Genomic DNA, 25,249 nt, shown 5'->3' with positions numbered 1-25,249 from the left:
CAAACAACCATACTCCATTTCTATTCAAATATACTCAAATACTATCAAATCTACAATAATAACAGTTTGCTTTTTGATATAAACTTGTTCCATGAGTCATGTTGTATAAAACGCAGGGAAACCAAAATGTCAGAAAGAGGATTTGTCAGCGAGCATTAAAACCCGACTCTCCCCTGGTCTCTGAAAGTGGTATCGCCACCAGCTCAAATTCTGAGAATTGAGCTCCTCTGATTCTTAGAACTGGGCTTCTTAGAAGTGGTGATGCAAGAAGTTTCTAGGAAAGCAATACCAGGTGATATTTTTCAAAAATTATTTTTCCTCCCTATGTGATTTGGCGCGAAGTTGTAGTGTTCGTTGCAGGTGATGGTGTGGTGCTGTCTGTGTCTGAGTGTGTTTAGTAATATAAAACCTAGGTGCTTTTCAAGGTGCTTTTTGGTGGACTGTTTAGAGCCAGGTGACAGTGCTCTTGACATATCTGTTTCTGTAATAATATTCCGCTGTCTTCACTTCACTATACGGTTCTCGGTTCGCCTTCTGTCGGTTTGACAGTGGAGGCGTGTTGTTACTGTACTGTGCTGATCGCAAAACAGAAATGAGATTCCCGTGGTTATTCTGTTAGACCTGACTAGTGTGCTGCTAATAATCAACAACGACTTCTTGTTCAACTAAATGCTGCTGCTGCTGCTGCCTTTATTCTAAGCAAAACTTGGTTTAGATCTGACCTGGCTGGATTTAGTGTATTTCTATTTAATATCAACGGTGTTGCACAGAAATCATTTCAGTGTTTATTATAGCGTGATTCCCATCCGCATAACTAAGTAACTTGCACAGTGTGTTTGTGCTTGTGGCAGATGTGCAGGAGGTAGGTCAGTCAGGGATTTTATACTACATTATTTTAGATATCCACACAGTCTTGGAGAAAATAATCAAACCGAACATCGGGATCTGGTTGCACCAGATATTGATCGTCTTGTTTCGCAGTTACACCCCCCTCCTCTCTCCCCCCCCCCCCCCCCCACACACACACACACACACACACACCTCACGGAAATATGGTTTTTACTTTGTAGCTTTCCACAGCCTAGTTTACGAGCGCAAGTTTGTACCTGCGTGTTATCTGTCTGCAGCCAAGGATGGATGACTTTAGGCAACATGACAGAACGGTACCATGTCGTTGTTATACTATTTTCAATGGTTAACATGCACAACGTTGCAGCATTACAATGTATTTGTTTGCTAAGCTTCCATGCAAGAAGTCTGATTTAAAAATGTTTTTTTTTTAAGTAGATTTGAAGTGTAGTCAAGTGTCTGAAAGTAGTACCTTTTTGAATCTCTTCATCTGTGAATTTGATATGAAAAGTGAATAACCGAAAATACATATTTTTTTGAGAATTGTAAAATCCTAAAGCAACAGTCGTAGGTGGGTTGTAGCCTGTGTTGACAGCTCAGAAGCCTGTTTACTTGTATACATGATTCGTATCGGGTGGTGTCGAGTGGCAGGCAGCCTGAGACTTGGCATTGAGTCACAGTGATAGTACTTGTTCCAGTGAGTTATTGGCTCAACATGCTATTCCACGTGAAGAAAGTGTCATTTTTAAAAACATTTATTACATTGTGGGGGAAAATGACGTAGTAAGTTAGGATACCCGTTAAAAAGCAGACTGTAGCCTAAACAAACTTTAAACAAGTGTTCTCAAAATATGCTCAAGTCTTGTTGTGTGTTGCAATGAAATGATGTTATTGCCATAACACAGCGTTTCCTAACCTTGGTCCTGGGGACACCCCTGTATGCACGTTTGGATTTTTAACTTACACATTACAAATAATAATAAAACGGGATGATTCATGAGATGATTTGAATAAACTGAGTAGTGCTATAAGGGGGTAAAAAACCGAACTTGCACCCATTGGGGTCCCCAGGACCGTGTTTGGGAAACCCTGCCATAACGTGTTCTCTTGCGCCTGACTACCCGCTATTTATATTGCGGAAGAGCACACACACACACACACACTTCTAGGCTTACTTAATATATTGATGACATCTTGTGGTGTATCACATTTAAAAATTCATGGAGAAGTTTGCACTTTAATCTACCTTTTTGATTGCATGAAATATTTAAGTGTAATTTATTGTTGTTGTTGTTAATAATAGTCAATCATTCAGACATCATCTGTCGGTGCACAATAAAGTTAAATCTGGAAACTTTTTTTTTTACCTGTCGCATTCATACAAATTTGACATGCTCAACAACAACAACAATAAAAGGTTGTCTCCATCTCAGATTATGTGTGAATAAATAAAGTGGTACGGTTGTTTTTTTATTTATTTTATATTAACGATATCGCCGGGAAGATGTAACTCTGGAGTGTGCCGTTGATTCGGATGGAAAATAATCAACTTGGAATCCGATACAGAATGTTCAATACGTCAGAAGTGCCCCGATGATGGTACACGTTTTATAATTTAAAGACGCACCGCTTTATAATTTGCCATAGCCGGTGTGTCAACCAGACAGGGGGTGTAGTATACTGTACTCTTGGGACGAAGTAGCCAACACCTGGTGGTGTAGTATACTGTACTCTTGGGACGAAGTAGCCAACACCTGGTGGTGCAGTATACTGTACTCTTGGGACGAAGTAGCCAACACCTGGTGGTGCAGTATACTGTACTCTTGGGACGAAGTAGCCAACACCTGGTGGTGTAGTATACTGTACTCTTGGGACGAAGTAGCCAACACCTGGTGGTGTAGTATACTGTACTCTTGGGACGAAGTAGCCAACACCTGGTGGTGTAGTATACTGTACTCTTGGGACGAAGTAGCCAACACCTGGTGGTGTAGTATACTGTACTCTTGGGACGAAGTAGCCAACACCTGGTGGTGCAGTATACTGTACTCTTGGGACGAAGTAGCCAACACCTGGTGGTGCAGTATACTGTACTCTTGGGACGAAGTAGCCAACACCTGGTGGTGTAGTATACTGTACTCTTGGGACGAAGTAGCCAACACCTGGTGGTGTAGTATTTCTCAACTATATGATGACCTGTTCTGTTTTCCATGCTGAATGTAACAGTATTGCTATGTGACATTGTTAAATGATGAGCGGCCACATAACCACAGGCTTTGACTGCCTAACGCAGGGCTAGACGATGCCGGGGCTATAATTCATCCTCGACATTCAAGTTTGAGTGGCAACAATAAAGAAATCAAGTGTTCTCCCACTTTCTCAACAGAAAATGTTACTCGAATGCCTCCATACTTTATGCTGTTCAATGGCGCTACCTATTGGCTGCAAAGCTCTACTGCAATCAGGGATATGGTGAGAAGAGACGAGGGCAATTTCCTATATTAAAATAACAAACATTTTAAAAGATAAAAAATAAAAAAACAGCCTTCCTTCCATGTATATCTTAATGTGTCTCGTTAAACTACTGCCTCGGGCCCAGGGCTCTCACACCCTGTAGATGTTCACTCCAACCCCAGTTGTAACTAACCTGATTTTAATTTGATCAATCATGTGTGCAAGATTAGGGTAACCTTCAGGAGGGTAACTCTCCAGGAACAGGGTTGGAGAACCCTCCAGGTTGAACTATATTCTACCGGTTTTCACCTCCAAAAATAGCAGGTATTTAATAACCAGTATATAAACTTATGTATATCCATGGTTCTGACCAGGGGAATTTTTTTTTTTTCTTTTCTTTTCTTCCAGAGCTCGACAAAATGGCTTGCACAGCAGACAGCTGTATCCAATTCACGCGTCACGCCAGCGATGTGCTGCTGAACCTCAACCGGCTACGTAGCCGGGACATCCTCACAGACGTCACCATCCTGGTCAGCAGGCAGCAGTTCCGCGCTCACAAGACTGTCCTCATGGCCTGCAGGTGTGTTGACTTCAGGTCCTAGTATGTGTACCAGTCTGTTTATGCCATCATGCCTATCCTTGTCATGGCCAAACGGGTTTTTTGTTGTTGTTGTTGACATGACAAGGAGTTGACACGCTAGCACAAACAGATTTAGCACCAGGCTCTGTCTCACTTTTGCCTCCACTTTCTGTCACGCTTGAACCCAGTTTGCATGTTGCTGTTCTGTACATGGCATGATATTTAAAGTCCCTTTCCTGTCTCTCTCTCACACTGTTCTGGGCCCAGTTTCCCGATCTCCATGGAACTTAGGCTTACTAGTGTTTTAACGATGCATGCTTTCCTACAACGGCCGAAGATGTAACATCAAATTTATTTATAAAGGCCTTCTTACATCAGCTGATATCTCAAAGTGCTGTACAGAAACCCAGCCTAAAACCCCAAACAGCAAGTAATGCAGGTGTAGAAGCATGTGTTTTTTTCCAAAACACAACGCGAGAGAAGGTTCACTGAGTGCGTCGTTGAGGCATGTGTTGATGTTGATAGGATGGAAAGGAAGCACTGCTCACTGACTAGATACCTAGACACTTTACCCTGCCTTCATGTACATATCTACCTCATTATTATCTATCCTGATGTCTAGTCACTTTACCCTGCCTTCATGTACATATCTACCTCAAATACCTTATTATTATCTATCCTGATGTCACTTTACCCTGCCTTCATGTACATATCTACCTCAAATACCTTATTATTATCTATCCTGATGTCTAGTCACTTTACCCTGCCTTCATGTACATATCTACCTCAAATACCTTATTATTATCTATCCTGATGCCTAGTCACTTTACCCTGCCTTCATGTACATATCTACCTCATTACTATCTATCCTGATGTCTAGTCACTTTACCCTGCCTTCATGTACATATCTACCTCATTATTATCTATCCTGATGCCTGGTCACTTTACCCTGCCTTCATGTACATATCTACCTCATTATTATCTATCCTGATGCCTGGTCACTTTACCCTGCCTTCATGTACATATCTACCTCATTATTATCTATCCTGATGTCTAGTCACTTTACCCTGCCTTCATGTACATATCTACCTCATTACTATCTATCCTGATGTCTAGTCACTTTACCCTGCCTTCATGTACATATCTACCTCATTATTATCTATCCTGATGCCTGGTCACTTTACCCTGCCTTCATGTACATATCTACCTCATTATTATCTATCCTGATGTCACTTTACCCTGCCTTCATGTACATATCTACCTCAAATACCTTATTATTATCTATCCTGATGTCTAGTCACTTTACCCTGCCTTCATGTACATATCTACCTCAAATACCTTATTATTATCTATCCTGATGTCTAGTCACTTTACCCTGCCTTCATGTACATATCTACCTCAAATACCTTATTATATCTATCCTGATGTCTAGTCACTTTACCCTGCCTTCATGTACATATCTACCTCAAATACCTTATTATTATCTATCCTGATGTCACTTTACCCTGCCTTCATGTACATATCTACCTCAAATACCTTATTATTATCTATCCTGATGTCTAGTCACTTTACCCTGCCTTCATGTACATATCTACCTCAAGTACCTTATTATTATCTATCCTGATGCCTAGTCACTTTACCCTGCCTTCATGTACATATCTACCTCTAATACCTTATTATTATCTATCCTGATGTCACTTTACCCTGCCTTCATGTACATATCTACCTCAAATACCTTATTATTATCTATCCTGATGTCACTTTACCCTGCCTTCATGTACATATCTACCTCAAATACCTTATTATTATCTATCCTGATGTCTAGTCACTTTACCCTGCCTTCATGTACATATCTACCTCAAATACCTTATTATTATCTATCCTGATGTCTAGTCACTTTACCCTGCCTTCATGTACATATCTACCTCAAGTACCTTATTATTATCTATCCTGATGCCTAGTCACTTTACCCTGCCTTCATGTACATATCTACCTCAAATACCTTATTATTATCTATCCTGATGTCTAGTCACTTTACCCTGCCTTCATGTACATATCTACCTCAAATACCTTATTATTATCTATCCTGATGCCTAGTCACTTTACCCTGCCTTCATGTACATATCTACCTCAAATACCTTATTATTATCTATCCTGATGTCTAGTCACTTTACCCTGCCTTCATGTACATATCTACCTCAAATACCTTATTATTATCTATCCTGATGTCTAGTCACTTTACCCTGCCTTCATGTACATATCTACCTCATTATTATCTATCCTGATGTCTAGTCACTTTATCCTGCCTTCATGTACATATCTACCTCAAATACCTTATTATTATCTATCCTGATGTCTAGTCACTTTACCCTGCCTTCATGTACATATCTACCTCAAATACCTTATTATTATCTATCCTGATGTCTAGTCACTTTACCCTGCCTTCATGTACATATCTACCTCATTATTATCTATCCTGATGTCTAGTTCCTTTACCCTGCCTTCATGTACATATCTACCTCATTATTATCTATCCTGATGCCTAGTCACTTTACCCTGCCTTCATGTACATATCTACCTCATTATTATCTATCCTGATGCCTAGTTCCTTTACCCTGCCTTCATGTACATATCTACCTCAAATACCTTGTTATTATCTATCCTGATGTCTAGTCACTTTACCCTGCCTTCATGTACATATCTACCTCAAATACCTTATTATTATCTATCCTGATGTCTAGTCACTTTACCCTGCCTTCATGTACATATCTACCTCAAATACCTTATTATTATCTATCCTGATGTCTAGTCACTTTACCCTGCCTTCATGTACATATCTACCTCAAATACCTTATTATTATCTATCCTGATGTCACTTTACCCTGCCTTCATGTACATACCTACCTTATTATTATATATCCTGATGTCTAGTCACTTTACCCTGCCTTCATGTACATATCTACCTCATTATTATCTATCCTGATGTCTAGTCACTTTACCCTGCCTTCATGTACATATCTACCTCAAGTACCTTATTATTATCTATCCTGATGCCTAGTCACTTTACCCTGCCTTCATGTACATATCTACCTCAAATACCTTATTATTATCTATCCTGATGTCTAGTCACTTTACCCTGCCTTCATGTACATATCTACCTCAAATACCTTATTATTATCTATCCTGATGTCTAGTCACTTTACCCTGCCTTCATGTACATATCTACCTCATTATTATCTATCCTGATGTCTAGTTCCTTTACCCTGCCTTCATGTACATATCTACCTCATTATTATCTATCCTGATGCCTAGTCACTTTACCCTGCCTTCATGTACATATCTACCTCATTATTATCTATCCTGATGCCTAGTTCCTTTACCCTGCCTTCATGTACATATCTACCTCAAATACCTTGTTATTATCTATCCTGATGTCTAGTCACTTTACCCTGCCTTCATGTACATATCTACCTCAAATACCTTATTATTATCTATCCTGATGTCTAGTCACTTTACCCTGCCTTCATGTACATATCTACCTCAAATACCTTATTATTATCTATCCTGATGTCTAGTCACTTTACCCTGCCTTCATGTACATATCTACCTCAAATACCTTATTATTATCTATCCTGATGTCACTTTACCCTGCCTTCATGTACATACCTACCTTATTATTATCTATCCTGATGTCTAGTCACTTTACCCTGCCTTCATGTACATATCTACCTCATTATTATCTATCCTGATGTCTAGTCACTTTACCCTGCCTTCATGTACATATCTACCTCAAGTACCTTATTATTATCTATCCTGATGCCTAGTCACTTTACCCTGCCTTCATGTACATATCTACCTCAAATACCTTATTATTATCTATCCTGATGTCTAGTCACTTTACCCTGCATTCATGTACATATCTACCTCAAATACCTTATTATTATCTATCCTGATGTCTAGTCACTTTACCCTGCCTTCATGTACATATCTACCTCAAATACCTTATTATTATCTATCCTGATGTCTAGTCACTTTACCCTGCCTTCATGTACATATCTACCTCAAGTACCTTATTATTATCTATCCTGATGTCTAGTCACTTTACCCTGCCTTCATGTACATATCTACCTCAAATACCTTGTTATTATCTATCCTGATGTCTAGTCACTTTACCCTGCCTTCATGTACATATCTACCTCAAATACCTTATTATTATCTATCCTGATGTCACTTTACCCTGCCTTCATGTACATACCTACCTTATTATTATCTATCCTGATGTCTAGTCACTTTACCCTGCCTTCATGTACATATCTACCTCATTATTATCTATCCTGATGTCTAGTCACTTTACCCTGCCTTCATGTACATATCTACCTCATTATTATCTATCCTGATGTCTAGTCACTTTACCCTGCCTTCATGTACATATCTACCTCATTATTATCTATCCTGATGCCTAGTCACTTTACCCTGCCTTCATGTACATATCTACCTCAAATACCTTATTATTATCTATCCTGATGCCAAGTCACTTTACCCTGCCTTCATGTACATATCTACCTCAAATACCTTATTATTATCTATCCTGATGTCTAGTCACTTTACCCTGCCTTCATGTACATATCTACCTCAAATACCTTATTATTATCTATCCTGATGTCACTTTACCCTGCCTTCATGTACATATCTACCTCAAATACCTTATTATTATCTATCCTGATGTCTAGTCACTTTACCCTGCCTTCATGTACATATCTACCTCAAATACCTTATTATTATCTATCCTGATGTCTAGTCACTTTACCCTGCCTTCATGTACATATCAACCTCAAATACCTTATTATTATCTATGTTGATGCCTGGTCACTTTACCCTGCCTTCATGTACATATCTACTATTGAAATAAATTAATTAGGTCCTAATCTATGGATTTCACATGACTGGGCAGAAGTGCAGCCATGGGTGGGTCTTTGGAGGGCACTCGGGAGCCAGTCCCAGCCAATCAATGAGCTTTTTCCCCACAAAATAGCTATTTTACAGACAGAAATACTCAGTGTACAGCGTGCATGGCATCGTGTGGGCGAGCGGCCATCACCTCATGTTTCAGCACGATGAGCACGGTCCCATGGCACAAGGATCTGTACACAATTCCTGGAAGCTTAAAAATGTCCCAGTTCTTCCATGGCCTGCACACTCACCAGACATGTCACCCATGTTTGGAGATGCTCTGGATTGACCTGTACGACACTTCCCGCCAATATCCAGCAATTATCGCACAGCCTTTTGAAGAAGAGTGGGACAACATTCCACAATCAACAGCCTGATCAACTCTATGTGAAGGAGATGTGCATGAGGCTAATGGTGGTCACACCAGATACTGATCCAATCCCTTACTTATTATTATCTTAAGGTGTCTGTGACCAACAAATACATATCTGTATTCCCTTTCCCGGTCATGTGAAATCCATAGATTTGTTCAGTAATAGTTGGTGCTATTGCCAAATACACACACACACACACACACACACACACACACACACACACACACACACACACACACACACACACACACACACACACACACACACACACACACACACACACACACACACACACACACACACACGTCAAATCCACTCTGATCCCCACGTAGGGATAAGGTCATACAGACTTCCAGGACTATTGATGAACTAACTAACTAGGTTACTCTGAGGCAAGGGGAAGGAATTCATTCAATGATGCATCGTGATCATAGTGACCTTAAATGATGAATTGTTTTAAAATGTGGGGGGAAAAAAGTGGGAAGGTGCAACAAAACAATTAGATTCATCACTGAAAAGGAAAGATGCAGCAACTTATATATATATATATATATATATATAAAATAAATATATATATAAAATTCGACCTACTTGTATTGATAGGCACATCTCATTGGCACCGGCAGGTGACTAGTGTCCTTGCTAATCGTCTACCCTTATCCATATGGCCTATGTAGTTGTCCACTAAGTCTGTCATTGTCTTTGACGAAAGCCATTGATGAAGGCCTGAAATGTCAAGTTTAACGTACTGTGGTCAATGGCTCCACCTAGTGGAAAACAAATCACAAGAGAACGGTAGAATTAACGGCCTAGGTAGGAAATGGCTCCACCTAGTGGAAAACAAATCACAAGAGAACGGTAGAATTAACGGCCTAGGTAGGAAATGAGAGATTTTTATTATAGCGTCACGTCGTCATGACGGCCAACTCACGTGGAGAGTAAATAAAATGACCATGCTGATTGTTACACACGTACCGACGTACATTCCTACAGAAATGAAAACAATTGAAACGCAAAACAAAAACATTATGAAGTTATACAACTTATCTCGTCGCTTCTTCCAAACTTTGGAAATAACATTTGCAACCAGGAAAACTTATTTTCTAAATAGCCATTCAAGTTTTTCAAAAGTACTACTACAGAATAGTTCTGTTTTAAAAAATAATTTAGGATTATTTATTTTTTTAAACAAGGTTTCTATTAAATCATTAAAGTGTAGTTCATTCTTGATCTCCCCTAAATCAGACTCGACACAGACACAGACTCATCTAAAATCAGACTCGACACAGCCACTCTTGTTCATCTAAAATCAGACTCGACACAGCCACTCTTGTTCATCTAAAATCAGACTCGACACAGCCACTCTTGTTCATCTAAAATCAGACTCGACACAGCCACTCTTGTTCATCTAAATCAACTCGACACAGCCGCTCTTGTTCATCTAAAATCAGACTCGACACAGCCGCTCTTGTTCATCTAAAATCAACTCGACACAGCCACTCTTGTTCATCTAAATCAACTCGACACAGCCTCTCTTGTTCATCTAAAATCAGACTCGACACAGCCACTCTTGTTCATCTAAAATCAGACTCGACACAGCCTCTCTTGTTCATCTAAAATCAGACTCGACACAGCCACTCTTGTTCATCTAAATCAACTCGACACAGCCACTCTTGTTCATCTAAAATCAGACTCGACACAGCCACTCTTGTTCATCTAAAATCAGACTCGACACAGCCACTCTTGTTCATCTAAAATCAGACTCGACACAGCCTCTCTTGTTCATCTTAAATCAACTCGACACAGCCACTCTTGTTCATCTAAATTAACTCGACACAGCCACTCTTGTTCATCTAAATCAACTCGACACAGCCACTCTTGTTCATCTAAAATCAGACTCGACACAGCCACTCTTGTTCATCTAAAATCAACTCGACACAGCCTCTCTTGTTCATCTAAAATCAGACTCGACACAGCCACTCTTGTTCATCTAAAATCAACTCGACACAGCCGCTCTTGTTCATCTAAAATCAGACTCGACACAGCCACTCTTGTTCATCTAAAATCAGACTCGACACAGCCACTCTTGTTCATCTAAAATCAGACTCGACACAGCCTCTCTTGTTCATCTAAAATCAACTCGACACAGCCTCTCTTGTTCATCTAAATCAACTCGACACAGCCACTCTTGTTAATCTAAAATCAGACTCGACACGGCCACTCTTGTTCATCTAAAATCAACTCGACACAGCCACTCTTGTTCATCTAAAATCAACTCGACACAGCCGCTCTTGTTCATCTAAATCAACTCGACACAGCCACTCTTGTTCATCTAAAATCAGACTCGACACAGCCACTCTTGTTCATCTAAAATCAACTCGACACAGCCTCTCTTGTTCATCTAAAATCAGACTCGACACAGCCGCTCTTGTTCATCTAAAATCAGACTCGACACAGCCGCTCTTGTTCATCTAAAATCAACTCGACACAGCCTCTCTTGTTCATCTAAATCAACTCGACACAGCCACTCTTGTTCATCTAAAATCAGACTCGACACAGCCGCTCTTGTTCATCTAAAATCAACTCGACACAGCCGCTCTTGTTCATCTAAAATCAACTCGACACAGCCGCTCTTGTTCATCTAAAATCAACTCGACACAGCCTCTCTTGTTCATCTAAATCAACTCGACACAGCCACTCTTGTTCATCTAAAATCAGACTCGACACAGCCACTCTTGTTCATCTAAAATCAACTCGACACAGCCTCTCTTGTTCATCTAAAATCAACTCGACACAGCCGCTCTTGTTCATCTAAAATCAGACTCGACACAGCCTCTCTTGTTCATCTAAAATCAACTCGACACAGCCACTCTTGTTCATCTAAAATCAACTCGACACAGCCACTCTTGTTCATCTAAAATCAACTCGACACAGCCTCTCTTGTTCATCTAAAATCAACTCGACACAGCCTCTCTTGTTCATCTAAATCAACTCGACACAGCCGCTCTTGTTCATCTAAAATCAACTCGACACAGCCGCTCTTGTTCATCTAAATCAACTCGACACAGCCTCTCTTGTTCATCTAAAATCAGACTCGACACAGCCGCTCTTGTTCATCTAAAATCAGACTCGACACAGCCGCTCTTGTTCATCTAAAATCAACTCGACACAGCCGCTCTTGTTCATCTAAAATCAACTCGACACAGCCGCTCTTGTTCATCTAAAATCAACTCGACACAGCCACTCTTGTTCATCTAAATCAACTCGACACAGCCACTCTTGTTCATCTAAATCAACTCGACACAGCCGCTCTTGTTCATCTAAAATCAACTCGACACAGCCGCTCTTGTTCATCTAAAATCAGACTCGACACAGCCACTCTTGTTCATCTAAAATCAACTCGACACAGCCACTCTTGTTCATCTAAAATCAACTCGACACAGCCACTCTTGTTCATCTAAAATCAACTCGACACAGCCACTCTTGTTCATCTAAAATCAGACTCGACACAGCCACTCTTGTTCATCTAAAATCAACTCGACACAGCCACTCTTGTTCATCTAAATCAACTCGACACAGCCACTCTTGTTCATCTAAATCAACTCGACACAGCCTCTCTTGTTCATCTAAAATCAGACTCGACACAGCCTCTCTTGTTCATCTAAAATCAGACTCGACACAGCCTCTCTTGTTCATCTAAATCAACTCGACACAGCCGCTCTTGTTCATCTATGGCGTTGAACCTCTCTATATTGCTAGAGGCAGTATCTCGGTTCTCAACACAAGGACATTTGAATTATTGTTAGGCGACGCGTGTCAGGGTTCGAGATGAGGTTGACAGTTCTATTGTAGCTATAAGGGTTAACTTGTGTTTGATCATGTTGACATTGCATCATAACTTGTTTCTAAAAGGCGTTGTAGAGTAAATTCCTTTGTCCAAGGGTATGTTTTATCCCAGTTGAAAACCTCTAGCGTGTCCATAACACGGTTCCATAATCTGATCATTTCACTCTTCTGCCTTATTTTCACTGGGATCCCAACCCATATCTCCTTGAATAGCAAGGCTCTGATTTAGCTCCGATTTCAATAGTTAGCCCTATTTTACAACAACAACAAAAAAACATTTAATTATTACGTCTATTCTCCTAATTTCACATATTTCAAACATATATTCACATTTTATACTTGACAAGCAGCTCCCTCATTCCAGATCTTGGCACAGATGGTCACGGGCTGTGTTGTCAATTTACGCGCGCGCTCAAGCAAACGTTCATATTGATAAATGTCACATTTTGAGTAGAAATTATCCCACACATGGTTGACGACTACACGTGATTGGTAGTTCAGTCCCCAAGTGAGCAGAGCTCTTAGACTCTGACCCGTAAGGAGATTCTAACATGTGTTATAAACTGGTTGGTTCGAGCCCTGTTTTATAAACAGCAATAAGGCACCTCGGGGGTTTGTAGTAAATGTCCAAGCACTCCGCGTCGGGTCGTGCCTAAGAGCAGGCCTTTAGCCGTGATATATTGGCCATATACCACACCCCCCTCGTGCCTTATAGCTTAATTGACTCAGGGGTGCGAATACTTATGCGAATGTAATTTTTATGTATTTCATTTTTCAATAAATGAATACATTTTTTAACATCTTTTGACTTTGTCATTATGATGTATTGTGTTTTAGATGGGTGAGAATCTATTTAATCCATCTTGAATTCAAGGCTGTAACACAACCAAACTGTGGACTCGGTGAAGGAGGGGGTGTGAATACTACATGAAGTTTCTGTAGGTCTAAACTGTATCTGTTAATACATTTACATTTTAGTCATTTAGCAGACGCTCTTATCCAGAGCGACTTACAGTAGTGAATGCATACATTTCATACAATTTCATACATTTTTGTGCTGGCCCCCCGTGGGAATCGAACCCACAACCCTGCCGTTGCAAACACCATGCTCTACCAACTGAGCCACAGGGAAGGCTATGCAGTCACCTGGGGTTTCACTGGAATCCTCTTCATATCCTTCTCTTGTAATGGAAAGAAATGGGCCGCTTTGTATTCGTAGTCACTCACAATCGTTCTGAAGAGATAAACATTTTTTTTGTATTTATTTTGCATTTGGCTGAGATCTCCTGTGTGACGACGAAGGGCGAAATAACATCTAACGGTGAACTTAGATGTTCCACAAGTGGTCTGAGGCTGTCACGTCCTGACCAGTAAAAAGGGGTCATTTTGCCATAGTAGAATGGTCGGGGCGTGGCAGGGGGTGTGGCAGGGGGCGTGGCAGGGGGCGTGGCGGGGGGGGGTTGTTTTGTGTGTTTTAGGGTTTTTCGGTTCTAGGGGAATTTGTTCTAGTTTTCTATTTCTATGTTTCGTTTTCCATGTTTGGCCGAGTATGGTTTCCAATCAGAGGCAGGTGTCTTTCGTTGTCTCTGATTGGAAGCCATACTTAGGCAGCCTGTTTTTCCTTTGGGTTTTGCGGGTGGTTGCTTTCTGTTTAGTGTGTGAGTATACCTGACAGAACTGTTTGGCTGTCCTTTGTGGTTTTTTTCTTTTGTGAAGTGCGTTCATTCTAAATAAAAGGATGAGCACTCAACACGCTGTGCCTTGGTCTGTTCACTACGACGCCTGTGACAGAGGCAGATGTTACACAAGTGTTTTCAGGAGCAACTTTAGGTTTTGGTTTTGGGAAAACCGCTCTGAGATCTATCAATGCTCCTACGAACATCCTAATGCTGAATGTAGCCTTATGATGCTTTTAGGAAACAGCTCAGAGAGCTAACGATCGGTCCCCCCCTGGGTGTCTCTCTGTCCCCCTCTGGGTGTCTCTCTGTCCCCCCCTGGGTGTCTCTCTGTCCCCCCTGTGTGTCTGTCTCCCATGTCCCTGCTCCTCCCCCTCTGTCCCCCCCACTCCCTCTCTCTGTCCCTCCCTCTCTCTGTCCCCCCTCTCCCTCTCTCTGTCCCCCCCTCTCCCTCTCTCTGTCCCCCCCTCTCCCTCTCTCTGTCCCCCCTCCACTCCCTCTCTCTGTCCCCCCCTCTCTCTGTCCCCCCTCCTCTCCCTCTCTCTGTCTCTGTCCCCCCTCTCCCTCTCTCTGTCCCCCCACCTCTCCCTCTCTCTGTCCCCCCACCTCTCCCTCTCTCTGTCCCCCCACCTCTCCCTCTCTCTGTCCCCCCACCTCTCCCTCTCTCTGTCCCCCCACCTCTCCCTCTCTCTGTCCCCCCACCTCTCCCTCTCTCTGTCCCCCCACCTCTCCCTCTGTCCCCCCTCCACTCCCTCTCTCTGTCCCCCCTCCACTCCCTCTCTCTGTCCCCCCCTCTCTCTGTCCCCCCTCCACTCCCTCTCTCTGTCCCCCCCTCTCTCTGTCCCCCCTCCACTCCCTCTCTCTGTCCCCCCCTCTCTCTGTCCCCCCTCCTCTCCCTCTCTCTGTCCCCCCTCCACTCCCTCTCTCTGTCCCCCCTCCACTCCCTCTCTCTGTCCCCCCCTCTCTCTGTCCCCTCACCTCTCCCTCTCTCTGTCCCCCCACCTCTCCCTCTCTCTGTCCCCCCACCTCTCCCTCTCTCTGTCCCCCCTCCTCTCCCTCTCTCTGTCCCCCCACCTCTCCCTCTCTCTGTCCCCCCTCCTCTCCCTCTCTCTGTCCCCCCCTCTCTCTGTCCCCCCCTCCTCTCCCTCTCCTCTGTCCCCCCTCCTCTCCCTCTCTCTGTCCCCCCTCCTCTCCCTCTCTCTGTCTGTCTCCATGTTGCTGTTATGTACAGTCCATGGTATTTATTATATCTTTGTTCTCTCCTCCTTCTCTCTCTAGTGGGTTGTTCTACACTATATTTACGGACTCCCTGAAGTGTAGCCTGAATGCCATCAGCCTGGACCCTAAGGTTGACCCCGAGGGGTTTGCCGTCCTACTGGAGTTCATGTACACCTCCAGACTGACGCTGAAGGAGAGTCTGATCATGGCTATTATGAACACAGCCATCTACCTACAGATGGATCACGTCGTAGACACCTGCCACCGATTCATCAAATCCAGGTACATGGATAGGGAATGGATGTAAAAAAAAAAATGTATATATTGAAAAGGGGGGGGGGGAGTGTAGAGGGGGGGAAGTGTAGAGGGGGGGAATGTAGAGGGGGGGAAGTGTAGTGGGGAAGAGTGTAGGGGGGAAGTGTAGAGGGGGGGGAAGTGTAGAGGGGGGGGAAGTGTAGTGGGGAAGAGTGTAGTGGGGGAAGTGTAGAGGGAGGGAAGTGTAGTGGGGAAGAGTGTAGGGGGGGGGGAGTGTAGAGGGGGGGAAGTGTAGAGGGGGGGGAAGTGTAGTGGGGAAGAGTGTAGAGGGGGGGAAGTGTAGAGGGGGGGAAGTGTAGAGGGGGGTAATCAGAAAGAAGAGGGTCTAAATGGGGTGTGGAGTCGGACGACTAACCAGTACACCGGACTCCGGTCCAATTAACAACCTTCTTATTTGCAAATTACGACCTGTCACAGCAACAATTAGAAAGTGTGGAATATAAAAAATAAAAAAAACAATTTGTCACAAAGTTTGTGGAATGTATATTCTGGTGTCCAGTGTCTGCTGTGTTCAGGTTTGGTTGTCTCATCTTTCCTCATCATCTATCCTCCTCACAGCGACCCTGGCCAGGCCAACAAACTGCCCCGAGATGAGTTCTTGGTCAGCCCTTTGCTTTTACCTCAGGGCGTCCATGCATACCGGCCCCACGATGTGGTCGACAACCTACCCGGCCGGGTCGGCCCCTTCAGAGACGGGAGGCCCTACGGCTCCAGCATGTTCAATGGGGTCAATTCCCCCGGCAACTACCACCTCTACGGTCAATACCCAATCCAGAGGTTCCCATTCCCTCTCTGCAAGCTGACAGACGCCAAAAACAACTTCGCTGACTTCTCTAAAAGCGGGATTCACCACAAGCACTGTTCAACCCCGGACACGAGCAATGCCATGAGGGTTGATTACAGCAGGGCGGTGAACGGTGGCTTGGCCAGCATCCATCATACAGCAGCCAGCTACTTCTCGTCCAGGGAGGAGGAGATGAGGAAGGAGAGCCATGAGGGAGGGGTCAGCCAGGTTGGCTCCAGGAAGAGAGGGTTCGCCGGGGCGGCCCACGAGCAGCAGAAGGTGGTTCTGGGTAAAGAGCCCGGTCCTCAGACGACAGAGGAAGACATGAGCCAGCAGCACTACCCTCTGGGGATCTCCTCAGCCGGACGGAAGGGCCTGATGAACAGTCCTCAGAGCCCGCTCAAATCTGACTGCCAGCCTAACTCCCCCACCGAGTCCAGCAGCAGTAAGAACGCAGGTCTTTCCCTCTCCCAGGCCGGCCGGTGTGGCGCCCAGCCCTTACAGGACAGCCAGGACCCCAAGGCACGCAACTGGAAAAAGTACAAGTTCATCGTGCTGAATCAGAGAGCCACCAAGGAGGAGGATGTTGTTCTGCAGGAGCCGGTGGTATGTTCACCCCAGCGCCTGGGTCTACCCCCCTACCTCCACCCCTCAGACTCAGAGCACCTGGACCCGCAGGTCAACACCAAGATCAGTGAGCACGGAGAGGACCTGCCAGTTCCTCAGGCCTCCAGACTCCACAACATCAACAGGTGAGGCCTACAGTCATACCGATCACAAATACTGAGTTCAACTAAAGCGTAACTGTGGCTCGAATGCTTCATTGTTCCCAATTTGATGTGAGCAATGTCTTTACGGCCTTTTGTCTCTTTGCGATTTCTACATGAGATGAAAAGGAAGTGAGATATTTTTTGTTGTTGTTGCTAGTATCACTCAATAAAGCGCTCCAGTTAAACTGTTAAATTCACTAAACCCAACTCACAAGATTTAAGAGCAATATAAGTGCTAATTGACACTGTCCTAGTTAACGGCGTTCTGCTGGGTTGCCTGCCTGTAGCGTTTCTCTCCCTCCTCGTCTCTTGCTCGCTGTGTTGTTGTGGTGAGGAATGATGATGTTTGACACGCGGAGCCGTTTGTGTGTCGCCAGAGCTCTGGAGGGATCGCAGAAGAGCGCTGACAGCCACTCCTCTCTCTACATCAGCCACTTAAAGTGCACCTCCTGTGGTGCCCCGCCCCCGCAGCACTCTGAAGTGTGTCCCAACACACCGGCTTCCCGTTTAGCGGAGGAGATGATGTCAGAGTTACACTCTGAGTATTCCGACTCCAGCTGTGGTGAGCACGCGCTGCTTTAAACATAGGCTTGTGTTCCAAATGACTCCTTGTGTAGTAGTGCACTGTGTAGGGGATATAAGGAAAGTAGTGCACTATATAAGGAAAGTAGTGCACTATATTAGGGGATATAAGGAAAGTAGTGCACTATATAAGGAAAGTAGTGCACTATATTAGGGGATATAAGGAAAGTAGTGCACTATATAAGGAAAGTAGTGCACTATATTAGGGGATATAAGGAAAGTAGTGCACTATATAAGGAAAGTAGTGCACTATATAAGGAAAGTAGTGCACTATATTAGGGGATATAAGGAAAGTAGTGCACTATATAAGGAAAGTAGTGCACTATATTAGGGGATATAAGGAAAGTAGTGCACTATATTAGGGGATATAAGGAAAGTAGTGCACTATATAAGGAAAGTAGTGCACTATATTAGGGGATATAAGGAAAGTAGTGCACTATATAAGGAAAGTAGTGCACTGTGTAGGGGATATAAGGAAAGTAGTGCACTATATAAGGAAAGTAGTGCACTATATAAGGAAAGTAGTGCACTATATTAGGGGATATAAGGAAAGTAGTGCACTATATAAGGAAAGTAGTGCACTATATTAGGGGATATAAGGAAAGTAGTGCACTATATAAGGAAAGTAGTGCACTATATTAGGGGATATAAGGAAAGTAGTGCACTATATAAGGAAAGTAGTGCACTATGTAAGGAGATATAAGGAAAGTAGTGCACTTATATATATATATATATATATATATATATATAGCCATTTGGGAAGCAAACATAAACAGTTAATGGTCAGTCTCTCTAGCTGCTAATGGTCAGTCTCTCTAGCTGCTAATGGACAGTCTCTCTAGCTGCTAATGGTCAGTCTCTAGCTGCTAATGGACAGTCTCTATAGCTGCTAATGGACAGTCTCTCTAGCTGCTAATGGACAGTCTCTCTAGCTGCTAATGGACAGTCTCTCTAGCTGCTAATGGACAGTCTCTCTAGCTGCTAATGGACAGTCTCTCTAGCTGCTAATGGACAGTCTCTCTAGCTGCTAATGGACAGTCTCTCTAGCTGCTAATGGACAGTCTCTTTAGCTGCTAATGGACAGTCTCTAGCTGCTAATGGACAGTCTCTCTAGCTGCTAATGGACAGTCTCTATAGCTGAGCTGCTAATGGACAGTCTCTCTAGCTGCTAATGGACAGTCTCTTTAGCTGCTAATGGACAGTCTCTCTAGCTGCTAATGGTCAGTCTCTCTAGCTGCTAATGGTCAGTCTCTCTAGCTGCTAATGGACAGTCTCTTTAGCTGCTAATGGACAGTCTCTCTAGCTGCTAATGGACAGTCTCTTTTAGCTGCTAATGGACAGTCTCTCTAGCTGCTAATGGTCAGTCTCTCTAGCTGCTAATGGACAGTCTCTATAGCTGAGCTGCTAATGGACAGTCTCTAGCTGCTAATGGACAGTCTCTCTAGCTGCTAATGGACAGTCTCTTTAGCTGCTAATGGACAGTCTCTAGCTGCTAATGGACAGTCTCTCTAGCTGCTAATGGTCAGTCTCTCTAGCTGCTAATGGACAGTCTCTTTAGCTGCTAATGGACAGTCTCTCTAGCTGCTAATGGACAGTCTCTCTAGCTGCTAATGGACAGTCTCTCTAGCTGCTAATGGACAGTCTCTATAGCTGAGCTGCTAATGGACAGTCTCTATAGCTGAGCTGCTAATGGACAGTCTCTCTAGCTGCTAATGGTCAGTCTCTCTAGCTGCTAATGGACAGTCTCTCTAGCTGCTTATGGACAGTCTCTCTAGCTGCTTATGGACAGTCTCTCTAGCTGCTTATAAAACAGTCCTAATCCTGATTGATCACAATCCGATCTGTCTTACAGAAAACGGTACGTTCTTCTGTAACGAATGTAACTCCAAGTTTGCGGAAGACGAAGCCTTGAAGCGCCACATGCTGCAGGCCCACAGCGATAAGCCATACAAGTGTGACCGCTGTCAGGCTGCTTTCCGTTACAAGGGAAACCTCGCCAGCCACAAGACTGTCCACACAGGTTCATACAGACTTTCAAGATGCTTTTCTCAATAACTGTGCTTAGTTTATTTATTTTTTTGCCCTGCAACACCTGGCCACAGATGCAAAACTTGCCCGCTTGTTAAATCCATCACGTAGTCTTCATCAATGTGTCCCTGTCAAATAACCAACCCATTAAGTCCATTTCAGTAAAGTTTGGTAGCTAACGGTTTGTTCTGTATTTTGTCGCGTCGCAGGAGAGAAGCCGTATCGCTGCAACATCTGCGGCGCTCAGTTCAACAGACCAGCTAACCTCAAGACCCATACCCGTATCCACTCAGGAGAAAAGCCGTACAAATGCGAGACGTGTGGAGCTCGATTCGTGCAGGTGAGCTGAGCCTTTCTGTCTGATTTCAACAAGTTACAGAAAGAAATCAATGCAGTTATTTGTTTCTTACTGCCTGAGGTTGGCCCAGTGTGGGTATGACCCCCCCCCCCCCCCCCACCATTTCCCCCATTAATCTCATACTATTCCTGAAAATACATTTAACCCCCCCCCCCCTCCCCAAAATGGCTTGGATAGATGCTGTGATCCCTCACCACCACACCGACCCAGCAGTCTCATGTTGTTGTTGTCATGGTCAGGTTGCCCATCTCCGTGCCCATGTGTTGATACACACCGGGGAGAAGCCATACCCGTGTGACATCTGCGGAACACGCTTCCGTCACCTGCAGACGTTGAAGAGTCACCTGCGTATTCACACAGGAGAAAAACCCTATCACGTAAGTACACCAAATACACAATTCTGTGTGTGTGTGTGTGTGTGTGTGTGTGTGTTGTGTGTATGTATGTATATAATTCCAGATGTGTCTGCTATTAAACCAGAAAACATTTATTGACACAGGACAGAAAACAGGAGCAAATATTAGTCTTATTTGAATTTTTTTAATTTTTTTTTCAGTGCGAGAAATGCAACTTGCACTTTCGCCACAAGAGTCAGCTTCGATTGCACCTCAGACAGAAACACGGAGCGATTACCAACACCAAGATCCAATACCGCATGTCCACTACAGAGCTGCCAACAGACCCGACCAAGGCGTGCTGAACTGGAGCAGCCAGATAGGCTGTCTGTTGGGCTATCCTGACCATGGCATTCAATGACCCCCCCCACCAACCAACGCGTACAATCATCCCTAAATTGTAGTGCCACACTGTGTTGATCAGATGATGGTTCAGTAATACGGCAGTGTATATGCCATTCTAAACGGGTTTCCTCTAAACATGTGAACGTAGAACCTTCTTTGGTATCTTTAGTAATTTTATTGTTTCTATATAAAAACATAGAGATATAAATTGTGCTGGAGGTTATATAAAAAGCTTTATTTTGTAGAGAGAGAGAGTGAGAGAGAGAGAGTGGGTAAAAAAGGATGGAATGTTACATAAATCCAATTAAAGGATACAGTATTTTATATTAAATAACTTTTCTGAAAGTATTGACTTTTTTTTTTCCGATTGGAAGGGTGGTAGTATATTTTAAGGTAAATGGTATTTCTGGCTGTAATAAAGATAGAATTTTTCTACACATTTTTCTAATTTAGATGTACATGTTAGTCCATGTAGATTTGACCCTTTCATGTCTCAACAACAACAATTCTGAACTCAAGAATGACTGGTGATCTAAGCGGCCAGAGTGACGCATAATGACTTATTTACTGTTACCAATAGTTACCAATCAATGAAGTGGGGAAACTGTAATACATGTTTGCTATATCCACAGGGTTGCCCTCTGCTGGCAGAGCCAATCTAGAAATTAAAATGTTAAAATATGCATTTCAAGGTACTGCTTTGGGTACGGACCAAGATATTTTTCCTTCAAAAGGTATTTGTATAGATCTGCGTGTTTTTTTGGGTTTGTGTTTTTGGTTTGTTTTAGTGAATGTTCCCAGTTGTCATTGTACTAGAAGCTACAGTGAAAAGTGTATCATACGTTGTTTGTACATACACTGTGTACTGATGGTGCCTTCTCTATGGTGACTGAATTCCTTTCCATTCAGCCCAGTTCTGTTTATAAAAAGGTACAACTCAAGGACAGCACTAGTCCTAGTTTTTATTTTGTGTGTGTGTGTGTGTGTGTGTTTAAAAAAATATATAAAAAAATTTAACAAAAATGTGCTTTTCACCTTATGACATGAAAATTCATCATTCGAGCTGTAAATCTTCAGGACTTGTTTTGGGGTTGGGCCTTTTCTTTCTTTTTAAAACTGCATTCAACTTGTTGTACAGTTATAGATGTATGCATGTAAAATAAAGGTATTGCATTTCCATGTATTTACATAACGAGTGAATTGTATTCATTTAACAGAAGACTAGGTTCCCATCTCTAGAGCGATGTAAATCCTTATGTTACCAGAAACATAGGATCCACATTTTTTTTAAATTTGTAATACAGCAAGACTGTTCTTCAAAGGTTATCTAATGTGGTAGAGAATTCTTATTTTACAAGTAGCAGATCACAAGGCATCTTGTCAATCACCAGACATATTTCTCCAGTGGTTTTCACACCATGGTACCGTATTGAAACAACACCACGGAATTGTATTTCATGTGAAAACCCCCCTTAACTGCCATGAGTTGAATTGAAACGGAGACAAATATACTGAACAAAAACACAAGCAACAATTTCAAAGATTTTACTGAGTTACAGTTCATGAGGAAATCGGTCAATTGAAATAAATTCATTAGGTCCTAATCTATGGATTTCGCTTGACTTGGAATACAGATATGCATCTGTTGGTCACAGATACCTTTAATAAAAAAAAAAATGGGTCTCACAATGGGCCTCGGGATTTCGTCGAGGTATTTTTGTGCATTCAAATTGCCATCGATAAAATGCAACTGTGTTCTTTGCCCGTAGCTTATACCTGCCCATACCATAATACCTCTGTTCACAACGTTGCCATACACACGTTCTGCAGTTGCCATAATACCTCTGTTCATAACGTTGCCATACACACGTTCTGCAGTTGCCATAATACCTCTGTTCACAACGTTGCCATACACACGTTCTGCAGTTGCCATAATACCTCTGTTCACAACGTTGCCATACACACGTTCTGCAGTTGCCATATACACGTTCTGCAGTTGCCATATACACGTTCTGCAGTTGCCATATACACGTTCTGCAGTTGCCATATACACGTTCTGCAGTTGCCATATGTAACCGATGTGAAATGGCTAGTTAGTTAGCGGTGGTGCGCGCTAGTAGCATTTCAATCAGTGACGTCACTCGCTCTGAGACTTGAAGCGGGGTTTCCTTTTGTGGCGCGATGGGTAACGATGCTTCGTGGGGTGTCAGTTGTTGATGTGTACAGAAGATCCCTGGTTTGAGCCCAGGTTGGGGCGAAGAGAGGGACGGAACCTACACTGTTACACATATACACGTTCTGCAGGTGTGAGGCTGGTTGGACATACTAACAAATTCTCTAAAACGACGTTGGAGGCAGCTTCTGCAAGATAAATGAACATTAAATTATCTGGCAACAGCTCTGGTGAACATTCCTGCAATCTACTAACAAATACCCTATAATGACAACGCAAAAACAGGTTTTTAGAAATGTTTGCAAATGTATTAAAAATAAAAAACAGAAACACCTTATTTACATAAGTATTCAGACCCTTTGCTATGAGACTCAAAATTGAGCTCAGGTGCATCCTGTTTCCATTGATCGTCCTTGAGATGTTTCTACAACTTGATTGGAGTCCACCTGTGGTCAATTCAATTGATTGGACATGATTTGGAAAGGCACACACCTGTCTATGTAAGGTCCCACAGTTGACAGTGCATGTCAGAGCAAAAACCAAGCCATGAGGTCGAAGGAATTGTCTGTAGAGCTCCGAGACAGGATTGTGTCGAGGCACAGATCTGGGGAAGGGTACCAAAACATTTCTGCAGCATTGAAAGTCCCCAAGAACACAGTGGCCTCCATCATTCTTAAATGGAAGAAGTTTGGAACCACCAAGACTATTCCTAGAGCTGGCCGCCCGGCCAAACTGAGCAATCGGGGGAGAAGGACCTTGGTCAGGGAGGTGATCAGGAACCCGATGGTCACTCTGACAGAGCTCCAGAGTTCCTCTGTGGAAATGGGAGAACCTTCCAGAAGGACAACAAGCTCTGCAGTACTCCACCAATCAGGCCTTTATGGTAGAGTGGCCAGACAGAAGCCACTCCTCAGTAAAAGGCATATGACAGCCCGCTTGGAGTTTGCCAAAAAGCATCTAAAGACTTTCTGACCATGAGAAACAAGATTCTCTGGTCTGATAAAACCAAGATTGAACTCTTTGGCCTGAATGCCAAGCGTCACGTCTGGAGGAAACCAGGCACCGTCCCCACGGTGAAGCATGGTGGTGGCAGCATCATGCTGTGGGGATGTTTTTCAGCAGCAGGGACTGGGAGGCTAGTCAGGGTTGAGGCAAAGATGAACTTTGCAAAGAACAGAGAGATCCTTGATGAAAACCTGCTCCAGAGCACCCTGGACCTCAGACTGGAGCGAAGGTTCACCTTCCAACAGGACAACGACCCTAAGCACACAGCCAAGACAACACAGAAGTGGCTTCAAGTCTCTGAATGTCCTTGAGTGGCCCAGCCAGACCCCGGACTTGAACCCGGTCAAACATCTCTGGAGAGACCTGAAAATAGCTGTAAAGCGACGCTCCCCCATCCAACCTGACAGAGCTTGAGAATATCTGCAGAGAAGAATGGGAGAAACTCCCTAAATACAGGTGTGTTAAGCTTGTAGCGTCATAACCAGGAAGACTAGAGACTGTAATTGCTGCCAAAGGTGCTTCAACAAAGTACTGAGTAAAGGGTCTGAAT

The 25,249-nt window shown here is 43.2% G+C and overlaps 1 protein-coding gene across 2 annotated transcripts; it reads left to right on the top strand.

Moving 5' to 3' along the window:
* Positions 1-242: 242 nt before the first annotated feature.
* bcl6aa (BCL6 transcription repressor aa) lies at positions 243-22,704 on the top strand. 2 transcript variants are annotated; one of them, XM_014149661.3, is made up of 9 exons: positions 243-292; positions 3,709-3,880; positions 16,005-16,226; positions 16,818-17,795; positions 18,191-18,375; positions 20,248-20,415; positions 20,633-20,763; positions 21,021-21,158; positions 21,338-22,704. In XM_014149661.3, exons 1-9 carry the CDS (start codon positions 262-264, stop codon positions 21,479-21,481), a joined length of 2,169 nt encoding a protein of 722 aa, XP_014005136.1. In that variant the 5' UTR covers positions 243-261; the 3' UTR covers positions 21,482-22,704. The 2 variants fall into 2 exon arrangements, with proteins under 2 accessions (XP_014005136.1, XP_014005137.1); XM_014149662.3 differs by lacking the exon at positions 243-292 and adding an exon at positions 1,068-1,163.
* Positions 22,705-25,249: the final 2,545 nt, after the last annotated feature.

The sequence above is a fragment of the Salmo salar genome, chromosome 16 (genome assembly GCF_965601325.2).
Source record: "Salmo salar chromosome 16, fSalSal1, whole genome shotgun sequence".
NCBI classification, from domain to species: Eukaryota; Metazoa; Chordata; class Actinopteri; order Salmoniformes; family Salmonidae; genus Salmo; species Salmo salar.
This window is presented reverse-complemented; position numbering and strand designations above follow the sequence as displayed.

Bases quoted from the DNA above. Each gene is read 5' to 3' on its own strand.
- bcl6aa (XM_014149661.3), top strand. From the start codon at position 262: ATGCAAGAAGTTTCTAGGAAAGCAATACCAG. The intron at 17,796-18,190 runs GTGAGGCCTACA...GTGTGTCGCCAG, and splicing joins AGACTCCACAACATCAACAG to AGCTCTGGAGGGATCGCAGA. The intron at 20,764-21,020 runs GTGAGCTGAGCC...TGTCATGGTCAG, and splicing joins GTGGAGCTCGATTCGTGCAG to GTTGCCCATCTCCGTGCCCA.